Below are 15725 nucleotides of genomic sequence, written 5' to 3'. Positions count from 1 at the left end.
ATTATAAACAAGAGTAGGGTCTGCAAATGAACACCTTCTCTCCGATTCTCTCTGTCACCAGGTCACTCTGTACAGCCTTTGATATGAAGTTGTAAAGGGAGCCGTGAAATCCGGAGAACGTGCAACAGAGTCATGTATCTGGTGGCTCAGAGCGTGCCTCTGACCCCAAGGTGACCTTCTCGGCTCTGCAAGGACACTTTCCCCTCCCCGTCTCCTAGGGGAAAGTCCAAGGAGGCAGGACCCCACACAGCAGCTCTGACTTAGGAGAGCTAAGAGAACCCAGCAGGGAAAAGTGACTCCAACGGCTAGACCTCCACTCAGCGGGCTGCAAGTCTGGGGTCCCATTTAAAGGGTTCTCTGGGGATCAAAGTAATCCGTGGGGCCCCGTGAGTGGAGGTGAAGGACTCTGGCAGGATACACCATTATCAAATAAAATCCAAACACGCTGGTGAGTTCACATGAACTGTTATTTCCTTTAATAATGCAAAGGTGTAAACTTCATCAAGGCCTTGCTGATTATCTGCACAACAATGTTAGCATTCTTATTAGTAGAAAAACGTGATCCAAACCTGCCATATAAATACTCCAAAAATGAGGAGAGAAGCCCTGCGGCGTGTGGAGCGTGGGCAGCGCTGAGCCGGGGCGGGAGTGGCTGAGCGGGGTGGTAAGCGTGCCCTCCTGCAGAGGGAGCCATCTCAGGGGCTGGGGGCCGTGGCCACCGTGAGAGAACTCAGCGTCTGGTGGGGTGGGTGTGCCCAAATGCTGCCCCCCGAAGGGCATTCCTTACAAACCATGAACCTGTAAGAATGGGCCCAATGCAAGGATGCCGGAGTTGCTTCAGCTGGGGTCTGCCTGGCCCAGATGAGCTGAGGGGACAGGTTCATGGATGTCAGGCTTTCCCACACTTTGGGCCAGATCCCTGCAGTCCCTTCAGAAACACTGGCTCAGGCCCTCACCTATGGGACTGGGATGGGCCCTCCTGGGCGAATATGTGACTTCCGCCCAAGAGGATATCAAGAGCAGGAGCCAGTGACGGGCCACTGTGTGAGGATCACCTCGTCCTCCTTTGCCCTCCGGATGGCGCTGGATTCTACGCTGGGCCTAGAGGCACGCGGGCCTCTTTGCAATCCTCTCCTTGTGCCTAAGAGCCGTGTCTGCTCCGGCTGCCCCGGTGGGACTGGAGGTGGAGGACCCCAGGGGAGAGGTTTGTGGTGGGGCTGCAGGCCGACGGGGCTGGGGCGAGAGGTGCTGCCCGGCCTCGCCGACGGGCAGTGTGGGGCCTCCGGTGTCTGCACGTGACCCTCTAAACTGCCAGCGCCAAGAACACGGGCCTGTTTGTGCCCAGCGACTCGGGCAGCGTCGCCCCGAAGATCATAGGCTCACAGTTGGCTTCCCAAAGGGAAAGGCTAGTCTTCGAACGTTAAAAAACAACAGAACTGAAAAATAAAGGAACAAAACAGAACAAAAACCAAACTTCTGTGGAGATGCTCAGAGATGAGATACGTGGAATGGTATGTGACCACAAGAAGGACCCCCGAGCACAGACACGGATGCTACGACTGGACTGGTGTCTCCACAGGGACTGTAATGAACATGCCCCACTTCCTCTCATGGGCACGTGGGGGATGGGGTGTACCCCCAACAACAGGAGCAGCTGGCTCCTACCAAAATTTGAAACTTGTCACTGAAGCCACTGACCGATGGGGTGGTAGTGGGGTGGGCTTAGCGACACTCTGGAAATGGGACAGGATTGCTGAGTTCTGATTCACTGATGCGCAGGGCTGGCCTCGCCTTCAGCTCTGCTGAGCATGTGTGGGGAGGGGCTGCGACTCAGGCCAGGTTCACAGCGGATGCTTCCGATGTGAGGGACTGATGCTTAGGCAGTAGGGTGGGTCACAGCTGGACCACATCCGCCGAGACACGAGGTCCGTGGCTGATCTTCAGCCAGGCAGCAGGAGTCACCCCAAATGGGAGACACGACCTTCCAGAGCCCACAGGTGTCGGGCACATCCTAAAGAGTGTCAGGTGCTGGTTATAATACCAGGACCAAAGCGCCTCCCAGAATGCTGGATCAGCCCCAGAAAATACCTGATTAAATCGGAGTTCGTCCACTGCCTGGGCAACAGGGTGACTGAACTGTGCCCATCTGATCAGCAAAATGCTCTGGTGGATTGCAGTGGGCTTACCACGGGCACTGGATGTAAGCAAAGCCAACTACTCACTGAAGGGCAGAGGAGGCACACAGGGTTAGAGTGGGCACGCGCGGTGGTCTTAACTGTCTGACGCAAGCTCTAGATGGTACCTAGAAACCTTGCCCTGCTACATCATCTTCAGGTAAGAACCAAAAATGCGACCAGTAGCAGACGTGTAAAGACTTGTCTGTAAGTTTTTACGGACAAGGTTTTTACGTGTAAAAACCTAGCGTAATGGTTTTTATATATACAGAGTCTAAAGAAAAGAGCTCGCAACATTTTTATACTCTATGAAAAAAGGGGCAAACTCCGTATGAAGTGGCGCAAACGTATCTGTGGGTGGGAATAATATGTCTGGAGGTCCAGCTTGTTTTCAATTGCCAAACCTTCCTCTTCCACAGAGAGCTTCTTGGCATGGCCATGGCAGTCCTGACAGATTCTTCCAAAGCGGTGGCGGGGGGGAGGGGGGAGGCACTGATCATTCTCATAGGAACTGGGCTTTTTAAGCAAATTTAGATTTTTTGTGTGTGTGTGTTCAAGTTCCTAACAGAGCAAGAGAAGAGTCACTGCAGAGAAAAGCAATGAGACAAAGGTGTAGGATGCGGAGGAGCCTCCCAAGGTCGCTGCAGGTGCCAAGCAATGGGTCCCCAGAGAGAATGTGGTTGTTTAAAAACAAATGTGGCAGTGGGGATGTCCCAGTGACGTCCAAGGTGGTATGTGCGACGACAGACACAGGAAGGGATGGGGGAGGAGGAAAGAGGAGGAAGAGACAGAAACAGAGAAAAAAAAAATAGATAAAAAGAAAAAAAATTAGGTCAAATACAGAGAACGCAAGAATCCAAGGTTAATTCAACTTTGTAAATTAAGCTGACAAAGGTTAGAGGACTGAGTTCAGTGCGGTATTATCACCATAAGGCCAGTTCCGCAGCTCAGCAAGGCCACAAGCAGCACAGCAGGGTGAATTCGGGGGTTAGGGGTCAGCGAGCAAATGAAATTCAAGTGAGAGAACAGAAGCCTCCACGGTCAAGTATAGGAGTCTGATTAGGAAAGTGTTACCTTTGATAAGGGAGGTCTCTAAGGTACAGTCAGGAGCCTTCAGGTCTAGAGCTTTTGACACGTGGGGACAGAGATGTATCTGATCACTGTACTATGGGAAACAAACTGAACACAGGGACGGGGCTGACTTCTCAGCAAAACATCAGCCTCTTCTTCCTGCGGCACAAGCCCACCCCACGCCTGGCAGTCTTAAAGGGGACCTGGTTCTGCGCCTCTCACCTCCAGCGCCCGCTGACCACAGAATTCCACCATCAATGTACATCTCGTAATTCAGAGGCTTTATCCGCAGGTCCCAGAGAAGTCTTAACCAGGAAAGTTCTTGCTAAGACCTGTGCAGTAGAGCCTGGGGCCCTGGTGGGCGAGGTGAGCAGTCCCTCCTCTCCTTTAACTGGGTACCTGGGAGATTAGCCAGAAGGGCTCTGACCACGCCATGGGCAGGACTCAGGGGGAACTGGTCTCCCCAGAATTTCTGTATCTGAAACACAGTGGCCCCAACTTCTCCACCCCCAGGAGCTGATGCTGCTGGCATCAGCTGCAGTACCCCATCTGGGGACCCACCCAGCATGTCGGAATCACCGCCTATGGAGTCTTACCCGAGGAAATAGATGCCAGCAGGACTGTTTCACTGCAAAGGAATCACTTGGGCTTCTCACTCCCCCAGCTCCTAAGTGCCCCATAAGAGCCGAGCGGATCTGGACACGCCCACCAGACTGTCGATATCAGGGAAAAACTGACCCAAGAATGCAGAGACAGAAAGGGCAGAGGAAAGACAGGGCACCTCCGTTCGGACAGCCTGCGAAGCAGTGAGGAGAACCATCGCTTGCAGTCACACCTAGATGCCGCGGCATTATCACAGACCATGTGACCAGTGCCTGCAGAGACATGCCCGCCCTAGCCTGTGCTGAGGGGTCTCCCTGCCAACACGGAGGGCAGGACCATGGACGCTTCTCATCTATGGCCACCAACTCCCTGGGGGCCTGCACACGTCTCTCAGACACACACACACACACATGTACAACCAACCATCCGGGAATCACACACTGATCTCATTTTTCAGCTGCTCAACTAACCCAGTGCCACACACACAACCCTTTGTCACTACTGTGACATGTCCCTTCTGGCCTCTCTCCCACTGGGATGAGCGATCATGACCAATGAGCTGAGAGCTAGGGGGCAAGCACTCTGGACAGGACAGACATGACGGCGGCCAAATGAAGGCCACCAGGAGGTTGGGGCATCTTCCTATCAAACTTGGATGCTGCAGAGAGTTTTGGGGGCTCCCTCTACTAAGCTGCAGCTGTGTGTTCTATGCCCACCTCTCCTGCCTGTGGTCAGTATGTGGCTGGTCAGGAAAGCAGAGAGGGACGATGAACATCTCTTTCTGTTCCGTGGGATTTGGTCAATGAGTCTGGCCGTCAGCAGCAAGGTAGCTGGGCCAGAAAGCCGAACTCTCACTTTATTCCCGCACTGGATTTGGTCCCGGATCCCTAGAGATGGATCTGCATCTCCTGGGAGAGATGCATCTCCCATCCTGGTCTCTAGCAGACTGGACTGCCTTTCACAGATGGGGATTTCCAGCATCTACGTTCTCCACTTGATCTGTTTCAAGTGGCTCCATTTAATCTTTGTGTCAACTGTGAGGCCCTTGGCAGAGAGGATTTTTAACTCACTGGGCACCATCTGTTCGTTCTCTTGGGCTCCCCACAGAAAGGAGATCTGGACCACGGTGGTGCAGGTAAGCAAGCATCAGACAGAAAGCGCTTAAAAACAGGTTCGTGGTCCTTGTATGAAATGGTAGATAGCAGATAAGGTCTCAGAAAAGGATTCTTCCTCAAACAGCATCCAAAGCTTGGCTGGAGCTGGGGCCTTTCCCACCCGAGGGGTTCCCACGGACTGGCTTACCATCAGTCCTCCAAGGCTGATGGAGGACACAGGACCTTCGCCCAGGAAGCTTGCCCAAGCCTTCCTGGGGGTCCAGTCCAGCTCAACCTACTGCATAGCTCGGTACAAAGCAAAACTAAGCTCTGCATGGGCAACCAATCATGAGGATGGCTGTAAGCAAGCGAGTTGTCAGGGCTATTCAGGCACATTAGGAGGTGCGGTGCTTGTGCATTAATTCAAAGCAGGAAACTCACAGAAAGCAGAGGTGTCATACCTGGGATGGCTGTGGGCTGGGCTGAGGTCCTGAACACAAAGTGCGCCGCCTTGGACTTGCCCTGCTGGTTCTCGGCCACCACATAGACCTCGTACTCGGCATTCCAGTCCAGGGACTTGAGCATGACGTGGTCACTGCCAGATGGGAGTCTGATCTCTGGTTTCCACTCGGAGGAGAGCTTCTGGGAGAAACCGGCAAGAAAGATACAAGACACCAGAAAGCTTTAGGTGAAACAGCTGGTGAGACCAGCCAACAGGAGGAATGTAAGGGAGTCACTAAATATTGGGGCAAAATAAATAAAATAAAAACCAGCAGTAGGGCATAGTTTTTATTCTTTAGCAGCTTGAAAAACCTGAAAGTAAATGATCCTGCAGGTCAGAAGGTCAACTTTGGGGGCTTGCAAATAAAAACAGTGGCAGAGTGCCAGTGTGGCATGGGGCCAGCCCTTCGATGCCCTGTCTGTCACCTTGAGGGCATGCAGGGACCCAGGCTACACTCTGGAATGGTGGGCACATGTCCTAGGGATGCATGTGTGCTCAGCCACTCAGTCGTGTCTGACTCTTTGCGACCCTATGGAGCCTCCCAGGCTCCTCTGTCCATGGGATTCTCCAGGCAAGAATACTGGAGTGGACTGCCATGCCCTTCTCCAGGGGATCTTCCTGACCCAGGGATCGAACTTGAGGTTCTTAGGCCTCCTCCACTGGCAGGCGGGAAGCCCCATCCTAAGGGTGACCTAGAGGATAATCCGACAACTGTGATTCTTGTCCTGTTTTAGAATGTGGGTCACACTCAGGTGTGTGCTCACCTGCCTGACATGGGAACACGGCACAGATTCCACTTTTATGAAAAGCATTAAAAACTATCAGTTATGGAGCACCCGCTGTATACCAGGGCCTGGACTGAAGGCTTTCTACACATTTTCTCACTGCATCCCTACGACAAAACGTGCAAGGGCTTTGGCCAGGTCCTTACTAAAGCTGACGATGGGGAAGGGGGAGAGAGGACAGGTGACTTCCCAAAGCCACAGAGGCAATCGAACTGTGGGCAAGTGCCTCTGGGCCCAAGTGGGGATGTATCCTCTCACAGGAAGGAGCGGGACACACACACCCACAGGGAACAGGGTTTCTCTGTTCCATGCAGCGTGACCTGGCCTCTGAGACTGCAGCTGGAGGTGTTGCAGGTGTTGCTGGGGGTGTGGCTGTCAGGTCCAAGGCAGGGGCGCCTGCAGTGGCCAGCAGAGCACTCCCAGGACACAATTTCCGGCACAAAGCTGGAGTTAAAGGGGACCCCCTTTTCGCGAACGTTCTTTCCAGTCCTGTCCTACACATCTGCCGGTGAATTTGTTCTGGGTGGGAGGGCTTGACACATGTCTTCTGGATGATGGGCTGCTCCTGTGAAGAGCAGAACATGCTAGCAGTGTCCTCTGGAAGGTGAGCTAGCCTTTGGCTGAGGCTGGAGGAAGTTACATTACAGGAAAGCCAGCCATCTTCCAGGCAAAATGCTTCGTACCAGCCACAGAGATGCCTTTAGGGTCATGTTAGCACACGTGTCGTGGCCACGATAGTGTGGGGAAGATGCTGGAAGTGGGACTCACAACCTCTGAGTCTAACAGAAAGCCAGGTTACCTGCCTAAGGCTCTAAGTTAGTTCCTGAGAGAGTGAGCACACGTCCCATTTTAATGTAAAAACAAAGAAATTCAGCTGTTTGTCTTTTGTCCTCTTTCTCTGAAAGGCTTCTTTCCTTGGCTAACATCATTGCAAAAGAGACAGCCAGAATATAAAGCAAATATTATGTTACATAATAAATATTAATAATGTATAATAATTAAAATATTTAGCAACAATTGGGATTTTGAGGTGAAAGAGAGAGGATGGTTAAGGTCAAAGCCTAACACATCCCAGTGTTTTGCCCCGGCTGTCTTTTTAAAGCAGACCTGCCCGGTACTGCCAAAATGACCCTTCTGGAACATTGACATCTGATGGGACCTTGTATGGAAGTATTTCCTGACCCAGCCTGCATGGTAGCAGTGGCTATTACAGTTACTAAGTATAGAGTTTTCCCAGTGTCAGGCATGTTTCAGGTTCTTTGCTTGCACTCTAACCAAGCTTTACAACAACTCGATAAGCTATCCCAATTTTACCAATGGAGAAATGGAGGTGATGGACCATTGGGTGACCTACTTGGGGCACAGGCTACTAAGTGATAAGGCTGGAATTGGATTCCTTGTCTGTCTGGGCCCCATCAGCCCAACAAGTGCCAGAGGCATCCCTCCACCACACTGTCCCCTTCCAGCGGTTTCCATGGGGCCACCTGCTTGGTCCTCATATACCATTCCACATGGAGGACATCACAGGGACCTCTCAGCCAGTGATGCCTCTGGGCCAGGCCTTACAGAAGTCAACTGAGTCTCCTCCCCTACGTCAGGCTCCAACCCAGCCTTGCAATAAAGTCGGAGGGGGCTGAGTGACTGACAGGCAGCCCAGCGGCTAGGACGTGTTCCCAGGGTGCGGTAGGCGGGGCTCTGTGCTGCACTGACGCTCTGCAAACCTAACCAGGTTAGAGTTCCCATGGTGCTTCCGTGGGGGCTGATCAAAAGGCAGAGAGGGAGTTAAGTCAAACTTTTTGGAAAAAGCCTTTCTTGGGTGCTATTTGAAGAAAGAAAACTCCGCTCAGGTTATTTTCTACTGTCAAGAAATCCTAGCAAAAGGCTATTTGCAATGCTCAGATGCTGTCTCTAAATCTCCCAGCAATCAGTTGTGGTTGGCAATGGTCAAGTCTCATTCTAAGACCAAAAAAAAAAGAGGGGGTGATTTTCAGTTTGGGCATTGGGGATGAAAGGTGGAATGTCAGAAATCTCTGATGGGCAGTGGGCGAACCAGCAAGAGAAAAGGCTAGGGCCAAGCTCACAGGTAGCGGCACAACCACAGGTCAGGTGGGCTACACTAGTGTGGAGGGAAAGTGAGGGAAGGAGACGGTTCAGGAGCTGAGGCAGTCCAGGCCAGGGGGCTTAGACCCCCGTCTCTTCAGTCACACAGACCTGGATTCAAACCCTGGCTGCCTGACTGTGTGAGACATGCGGTCACTAACTGCATAAACCTCACTCACTTTCTCTGTAAAGTGAGGATAACTGTTGAGATCAACTTTATACAGTTCTTGGGGGGAGAAAATGCATGTGATCATGGGCCCGCATGCCTGGCCCATAACACATTTTATCCAAGTGTGATCCAAGGTTTTCAGTATGCTATTTGCAAAAAAGTACTGAATGATGGCAAAATAATTTTGTAGGAAAACCTAGGAAGCAGAAAATTCAGTCATGGGTGGGTTTATCATTACCAAAATCATTGCAGAGGTTTTATAATGGTCTCAGTGTGTTTGTCCACTCTATATATAGCACGTGGGTGCATGCATGCTCAGTCATGTCCCACTCTTTGCGACCCCAATGGACTGTGGTCTGCCAGGCTCCTTTGTCCATGGAATTTTCCAGGCAAGAATCCTGGAGCGGGTTGCCATTTCCTCCTCCAGGAGATGTTCCCAATCCAAGGGTTGAACCGTCCCTGTTTCCTGCGCATCTCCTGCATTGCAGGCTGACTGTTTACTGCTGAGCCACGGGGAAAGCCCCATATATAGCACAGTGAACTATATTCAATACCATACGATAAACCATATGGAAAAGAATATAAAAAAGGAATGTATACATGTATAACTGAATCACTGTGCTGTACAGAAATAATTAACACAACATTGTAAATCAACTATACATCATTAAAAAAAAAATAGAGAATTGAAAAAAAAATAAAATGGTCTCAGTGTGGATATGACCTAAAGGCTCTAAGTCAGTCTTGGAATTTAAAACCCTAACCTGGGCCCCTTTAGCCACCTGCCAGGGACACAGGCTGCCCTGCCCCCTTGCTCTAAAGACACTGTTGGTCCAACAGGACAGGCGTTAGGGTTGTGGGGTTGCAGGAAACCCGGGAAGGAGGCTGCTCACCGCTCGGTATTTGACCAGGTAGTGTCGGATGGGGGAGCCACCGTCGTCTTGCTTGATCAGCTTCACCTTAATAGAGTTTCCATCCTCTCCCATCTGCCCTTCGAGCTTAGGTGCGCTGGGTTCCCCTGAAACAGCCAGGGAATTCACATGACATTTTCATCCACAAAATGAAAATCCAATCCATCAAAATGAGATGCAGTGATGGAGTGGGGCTGGACTCTTGATTTCTCAGCAATTCAGATGGTTAAAAAGCAAAACATGTAAAACTTTGAGTTCCAGTTAGATGCCTCAGTCTTAACCCAAACTGAGAACGCCTTTCAGAAATGTTCTGGGAAACCACCCTCCCTCCTAATATAGTCCTTTCACCATTTTAAAGAGAGGATTTTTTTTTTTTTTTTTTTTGGTCTGTCTCTTCCTGGTGCTTGCATATTCTGTTAGCTGCTCTTACAACTGCAGATTTAACTTTTATAAACCTGGTACATTTTGAGGAACAGCCTGAAATATGGGAAAATGTAGGCATTTAAGGAGAAAACTGACACCCATAAAATAATTTTTCAAAGCAGCCTATTTTTTTTTTCCCTGGGATATATGATCCATTCCAGGGGTCTAATTCCTAACAGGAGTGGAATGATGCTGCATTCTTGTGACCAGCTTTTGCATGAATTAGATTTTATGACTGAGATTCATTAAAAAAAAATAACAGGTTTCCAGTTGTGATTAAGTAAAGCATGATTTGCCATAGGCAAGTTTCCTGTAAGTATTCTGCATTTATGGCACAATTCTACATTTATGCATATCTGCCTTGGTGATAATCCTTGGTGCCTTGTATTAATGGAACAATCATTAAAGTCTTTTTGTGAGAAGAGACAGGGAAAAAAAATGTCTTCAGCATTTCTCAACAGAAAAAAGTTGATGTTTCTCTATTTTTTTTGCAGTAACACTGCGAATCCGAGGTTGAGAAGAAAGATGAGCTTGTATGTGACCAATTCTGAGGGCTAGGATGGTTCTCCTGTAAGACGCTAATTTATTTTAAGAGAAACTATTTCATTAGTGTATGTTGAAGCCATGAGATGACAGAACATCTGTTATAAAACGTTAAAAAGAAGATTTCAAACACTTGGGACCCTGGCACTTCTGGTGGAAACCATCTCTTGTATCTATTTCATGACCTCAGACAGAAGATTTGCAGAGCCTATAAAACAGTTACCTTCTGGGTGGCTGGTCCTGGCTTGTTCTCTGGAAGATAGAATCTCAGACATGGGACAGAAGAGCCGGGGGAGGCTTGTCACCAGGCTTTGGACCTCGTCACCCACAAGTATGTTGCTTGGTAAGGCTACCCCACCCACCCAACTCACTCAGTTACACTGGGAACCTCATGATGGCCGAGGGGGCTGCTTTTCCCTTTGAGACCAGGAGGAACCAGAGACAAAACTGTTGAGAGCCCTGCCACTCGGTCTGGAAGGGCCTCTGCACACCTCCTGGAAGCTCAATTAACAGGATTGCAAGGTGCACCTCTACTGGCCATGGGGCTACAAAAAGTGGCAACAGGGAGGCTGTGTAGTCTTAATGTCTGTGGGATAAAGTATTTACAAAAAGTTGTGCTTCTGATTCGCTTCCTTTAATCAGTGACTAAGGAAAAAGAAAAACAAAAAGATAAATGGGCTTCAGATAGACTTGTTCTGTTTTTACACCACTGTCTAGCCACCAGCACCAATTATTCAGTGGAAAATACTTAGAAATTCTGTTTGGATAATGTCCAGGTGTCCATGCTTTTCAAATTCTTTTGGACCATTATATATCTTAGACAATAATTAATTATGCCTTATGCCCCATCATACATATCCAGTGCTAAAAAAGAGACTCTAAGAGGAGTATATTTTAGAGTAGGGATGGAAGTCTGTGTAGATTCACCAATGCTGAACAATGAAGTAGGAGATGCGGAAGAACATTACAAATTCTACTTTCTCACTGAATTGGGGTGACCACCGCATCCTGGTTAGCTTGTGACTTTCCAGCTGCTAGCACTGCAAGTCCTTTCCCCTGGACAAACCCTTAAGTCTCAGGCGAAATGGGATGTTGGTGACCCTGGACTGAATGAAGACTTACATTAATCATAATAACTTTCTGGGTTCAGAATTGCAACACTGACTCTGTGGTTAATGATCTCTTTGCCTGAAGAAGGAGAGGAGGAGGTGGCATCAGTGGCCCTTCCAACACACCCTCCAGGCAAGGACCTGTCCCTCCCCCGAGATCTCCCAGGAAGGGAAAGAGAGGTTATTCCACGGGGGCTGCTCGATGCCCTGAAGATCCCTTTAGAACTGAATGCTACGGAGGCCACAGTCGAGCCCAGGGGGTTTACTGCCTTGGCCAGCTCACCGCCTCAGTCTCCAGGTTTGCAAAACACCAGATGCTCCCAAGGGCTCCTTCTTATTCTGACATCACTGTGACAGTCAGTGTGCTAGGATGAGCGCTCAAGAACACCCTGGCTGCGTTCATGACGCCATAAAATACAGGGCACCAAATCTAGGGTGTACAGTCAATTTTAGGGAAATGCACCCCACGATAAACAATTCCATATCTCTTTGGCACAAGATTGCCCATTTTTCTACAAATTAAAAAAAAGTCATTTCAAAAATTCCTGGCTTTGAAAAAACAGACCCTGAAAGTCTTCAAAGATTTGTGAACAAAAATCTTGCCAAGGAAACCTTGTGAAAACCAAAAGCCCTAATGACCTGCTCCTACGTTTGGATTTGTTTCAGAAAAAAATATAGAGGGAATTACAGAGAAACCACTCAAAACTATACCACGGAACACAATTCTAACATCTACAGGAGTCAGAAAACTATAATTTGCCATCATTTTATTTGAGTGACTACCATGGAACTCTGATATGTATTGCTTTCTCATAGAATTCAGGGCTTTTTATATCATATCATATCATGTATTTATTTAATTTTTACTTTTTGGCTATACCACACGGCATGAGGGTCTTAGCTCCCCAACCAGGGATCTAATGTGGTTAGATCTAACCGTGCAGTGGAAGCACAGAGTCTTAGCCACTGGACCGACAGGGACATTCCTATATTACATCATTTAGAGTTCTTTAAAGATGATTTATTCATCAAATGCACATTCCGTATCTATTAGGTACCATGTAGTCCATTAGGCATTTGAGTTTCAATGGTGATTAAAACAAGAGTTTGTTTGCTAAAATGAAAAAACTTACTCAATTCTTATTCAATTCTTTGAATGGTGGGGCCCTTGTACAGAAATCTAATTTTTCCTATGACGGTGTTTCTAAAGGAAGATCCTATTGAAATAATATCATAGAGATTATGACCAACTTTATGGCCATGCAACTTGCTGTCAGTACACACAGATGCGGAAAGAGTGGTATTTGTTTAATCAGTTTCCTTATTCATCTTCAAATGTTCACTGGGAGCCAATATTTTTAAAGATTAGAAATGGGGTGAAAGAAACGATTTCCTAAGCTCTCTGTAAAGACAGTGTTCCAGCCCTGCCTGATGAGGGACGCCAAAGAAACAGGCCTGCGTTTAGGAGGCTGGCTGCTTTATTGAACACATCAAGAGAGGAAATTATTTAGAGGGTCTCAACATGCACTCTGTTCCGAGATGGTTGCTCTGATTGAAATCATTATGGGTAATTTCAGCAAAACCAATATTGTAATTATTTGTAAATGTTGGTTTGCAATTCAGCAGCAATCGGCAGGTGGCTCCGAGAAAACTCCTGGGGTTAATTATACCCTCTGAGTTTAGCTTTAACCATGAGTCAAATTTTTTCCCCCAAATATTTTATGTAAAGACTAAAACAGCGGTGTTCGTAAAAATAAACCTTGTCGATAACAAACATAAAATATCAGGCAGTTCTGGTATTTTCTAGAAGAATGCAAATCATGTACGCAAGGGAAAAAAAAAAAACAAAACAAAAAAGAATGTACCAGAGAGACCACATACAGTCAAAAATATTACTGGCAGGTCCTATAAATTCCTCTTAGAAACCATAATTAAGATGTGTATTTCTGGCCATGCAGATTGTAGGTTCTTCTTTATAATTACGGTGCTACTGGGCCCTAAAATCAGAGTCAGCTTCATGTCTTTCCCCGAGTCAGCAGAAGCCCTGGGATCAGCAAACTACTGCTGGATATCTGAATCCCACAACAAAAATTCTAGCAAGCCCAGGGCCTCTGAACAGCAATTGTGAATTCTGGAAGGAAAACGATATTCTACTTCTCACTCAAAGAGCTCAAGAACCTAGAGTTGTATGTTCTGAATGAAATGCTAATTGGCTGACTGGACTCCCTGAGACAGGCTGGACCTGGGCTGTCTCTTCACCCCTCAGACCCCCACAGGGGCTTCTGAGAAAACCCAATGATGGGCATAAGGCCTGCATGAGAATCTTTTACTGTCAAAGAAGATTGCCTGGCATTAAAAATACTGTTTTCTCTGTTTATCCTAATGCCTGTTCTCCCTTTCTGATTATTTCTTATATGTGATTTCAAGCTGTTGGTTTTAAGAAGTCCAAAACGTATGATGCAGCTGATTTGATGTGATGCCTATTTGATTTTTTCAACTCAGGAATATTCAAAGTTACACCAAGAGGTCAGAAGTTTGAATGGGCCTTAGGGGGATCAGCAAATTATCAAAGGGAATCAGGATTAATTATTAGACCACTAATTCTCCTTCCTCAGACCAACCTCTTAGCCCTAATGTCAAACAGATCAATGTGATCTATGCCACACATAATCCTGGAGCCTCAAAATCTCCCTGATGGCAGCAGACCTGGCCATTCTATTCAGAGGTGGTTTTCTTACACCCAAAGAGCAGCCGGCAGCGCATGGGCTGGCATCGATTTGTCTCAAGCACTGCTCCCCCAAATCAGGCCTTCGGAGGAAAGCATTCTTTTTCTCCTGAACACTTTTCTCCTAATTGTCAGGGATTCGCTGCGCTAGTGTGACCTGGCCCTGTGTCATCCTGGTCCCTGGCCCTGAGGAGTGCTGGGGTACAGAACGAGTGGGCATGGGTGTGGTCAGCTCCCTCGTTTCTACAGAGAAAAGATGCTTGGCTCTCTGCGGCCACACTCACAGAGGCACCCAGTCCACAGAGCTCTCCGGCGTGAGTTTTCTCGGGAATTGTGAATGAGCGCTGGGGGCAGGGTGGGGAGGCTTGGCAGTACCGAGGACAAATTAAACAGCAATAAATGAACTCTGACAGACCGAACCACAAAAATACCAAATCCCTTCTCGTGGGTGTCATGAAAACACCAACAGATTAATTGATCAATTATCTTTGTTTCATCATCCTAAAAAGAAAATATGACCACGAAGGTATGGCTTGTGGTTATGGGGCTGATCCAGGCTGAGGAAGTTAAAGACAGAAATAACTGCCATCACCACCAATTAACTCGGCTCCTGCCTCAGAGGCCACAAAGCGGGGTGGGGGTTGTGAACACCTCCAACAGTACTTCATGGACGTTAGGTGAGTTATGAAGAAGTATGAGGCTCCTGGGAGGTTTCAACCCTCCTCCTGGTAAACCCCAGGGAAATGGTCACTTTCCATGGCCCCCTGTCTCTGCCCATGGAATTCAGGCTGATATACGTCACTGACTTGGTCCCTTCACGCTAGCTTTCTACCCTGGTAACCACCAGTGCAGGGAATCCTTGGGAATAAAGGCAATTAGAACAGAACCCCTGGTGAAAAGTCTATGTCGACCTGCCAGAGACCGTGGCAATCCAGACACACAGCTGTAAAAAATAAAGGAGGGGGTGGAAGGGATGGTTAGTGATGTTTTCAATCTAAGAAGGAAGAGTGGGTGTTAAAAGAGTTTAGTTCTCAATCAGAATCAGCATTTCCTAGTACGAGTCAGTGTCAGTAGCTAAAGAAAAAAAGATCATTATAAATGGGTGGGGAGGGATCCATGCTCAAACATGCTGCACGCGGACGGGAGGGTGGGGAGGGTGCAGGGGGCGTCTCATCACACACATGCTGGTGGGGAGGAGAGTCCCATTTACACAGAGTCCTCGGTACTGATGGAGTCACCAGAGGAAGCAGGCCCCGCAGTCACGTGACGCTGTGATATTAGAAATAAACTTTGACATCAGGGGGCTCAAATTTTTGCTTCCAGCAAACCCACGCCTGTGCCTTTGGGCCACGTGTCTGAGCTTCCCTGTCACGGACCCTGCCTGCAGAGTTCTGTGGGCTCAGGGTCCAAGTGGCCCAGGGCTGGTGCTCAATGCCTCTATTCATCTCTCCTCTTCTGGACGGAAACTGAAGGTGCACAGAACATCCAGCATACGTTAAACACATCCTAGGCAATT

General features: G+C 48.3%; 1 protein-coding gene across 5 annotated transcripts in view; it reads right to left on the bottom strand.

Moving 5' to 3' along the window:
• Positions 1-15725, bottom strand: part of NCAM1 (neural cell adhesion molecule 1) — a 348410-nt gene that overhangs the window by 13451 nt on the left and 319234 nt on the right. For 2 of the 5 annotated variants that reach the window (XM_061144838.1, XM_061144856.1), the window contains exons 14-15: positions 9392-9516; positions 5404-5584 (exon numbers count right to left, since the gene is read on the bottom strand). In XM_061144838.1, coding sequence (XP_061000821.1) covers positions 5404-5584; positions 9392-9516 — 306 coding nt within the window. Of the gene's footprint in view, positions 1-497; positions 2816-5403; positions 5585-9391; positions 9517-15725 lie in introns of those variants that run through there. The other 3 variants (XM_061144847.1, XM_061144866.1, XM_061144876.1) reach the window with 2 other exon arrangements.

Source organism: Dama dama, chromosome 1 (genome assembly GCF_033118175.1).
Source record: "Dama dama isolate Ldn47 chromosome 1, ASM3311817v1, whole genome shotgun sequence".
Taxonomy (NCBI): Eukaryota; Metazoa; Chordata; class Mammalia; order Artiodactyla; family Cervidae; genus Dama; species Dama dama.
Note: the sequence above shows the minus strand (reverse complement) of the source record. Positions and strands in the feature narration are given on the sequence as shown.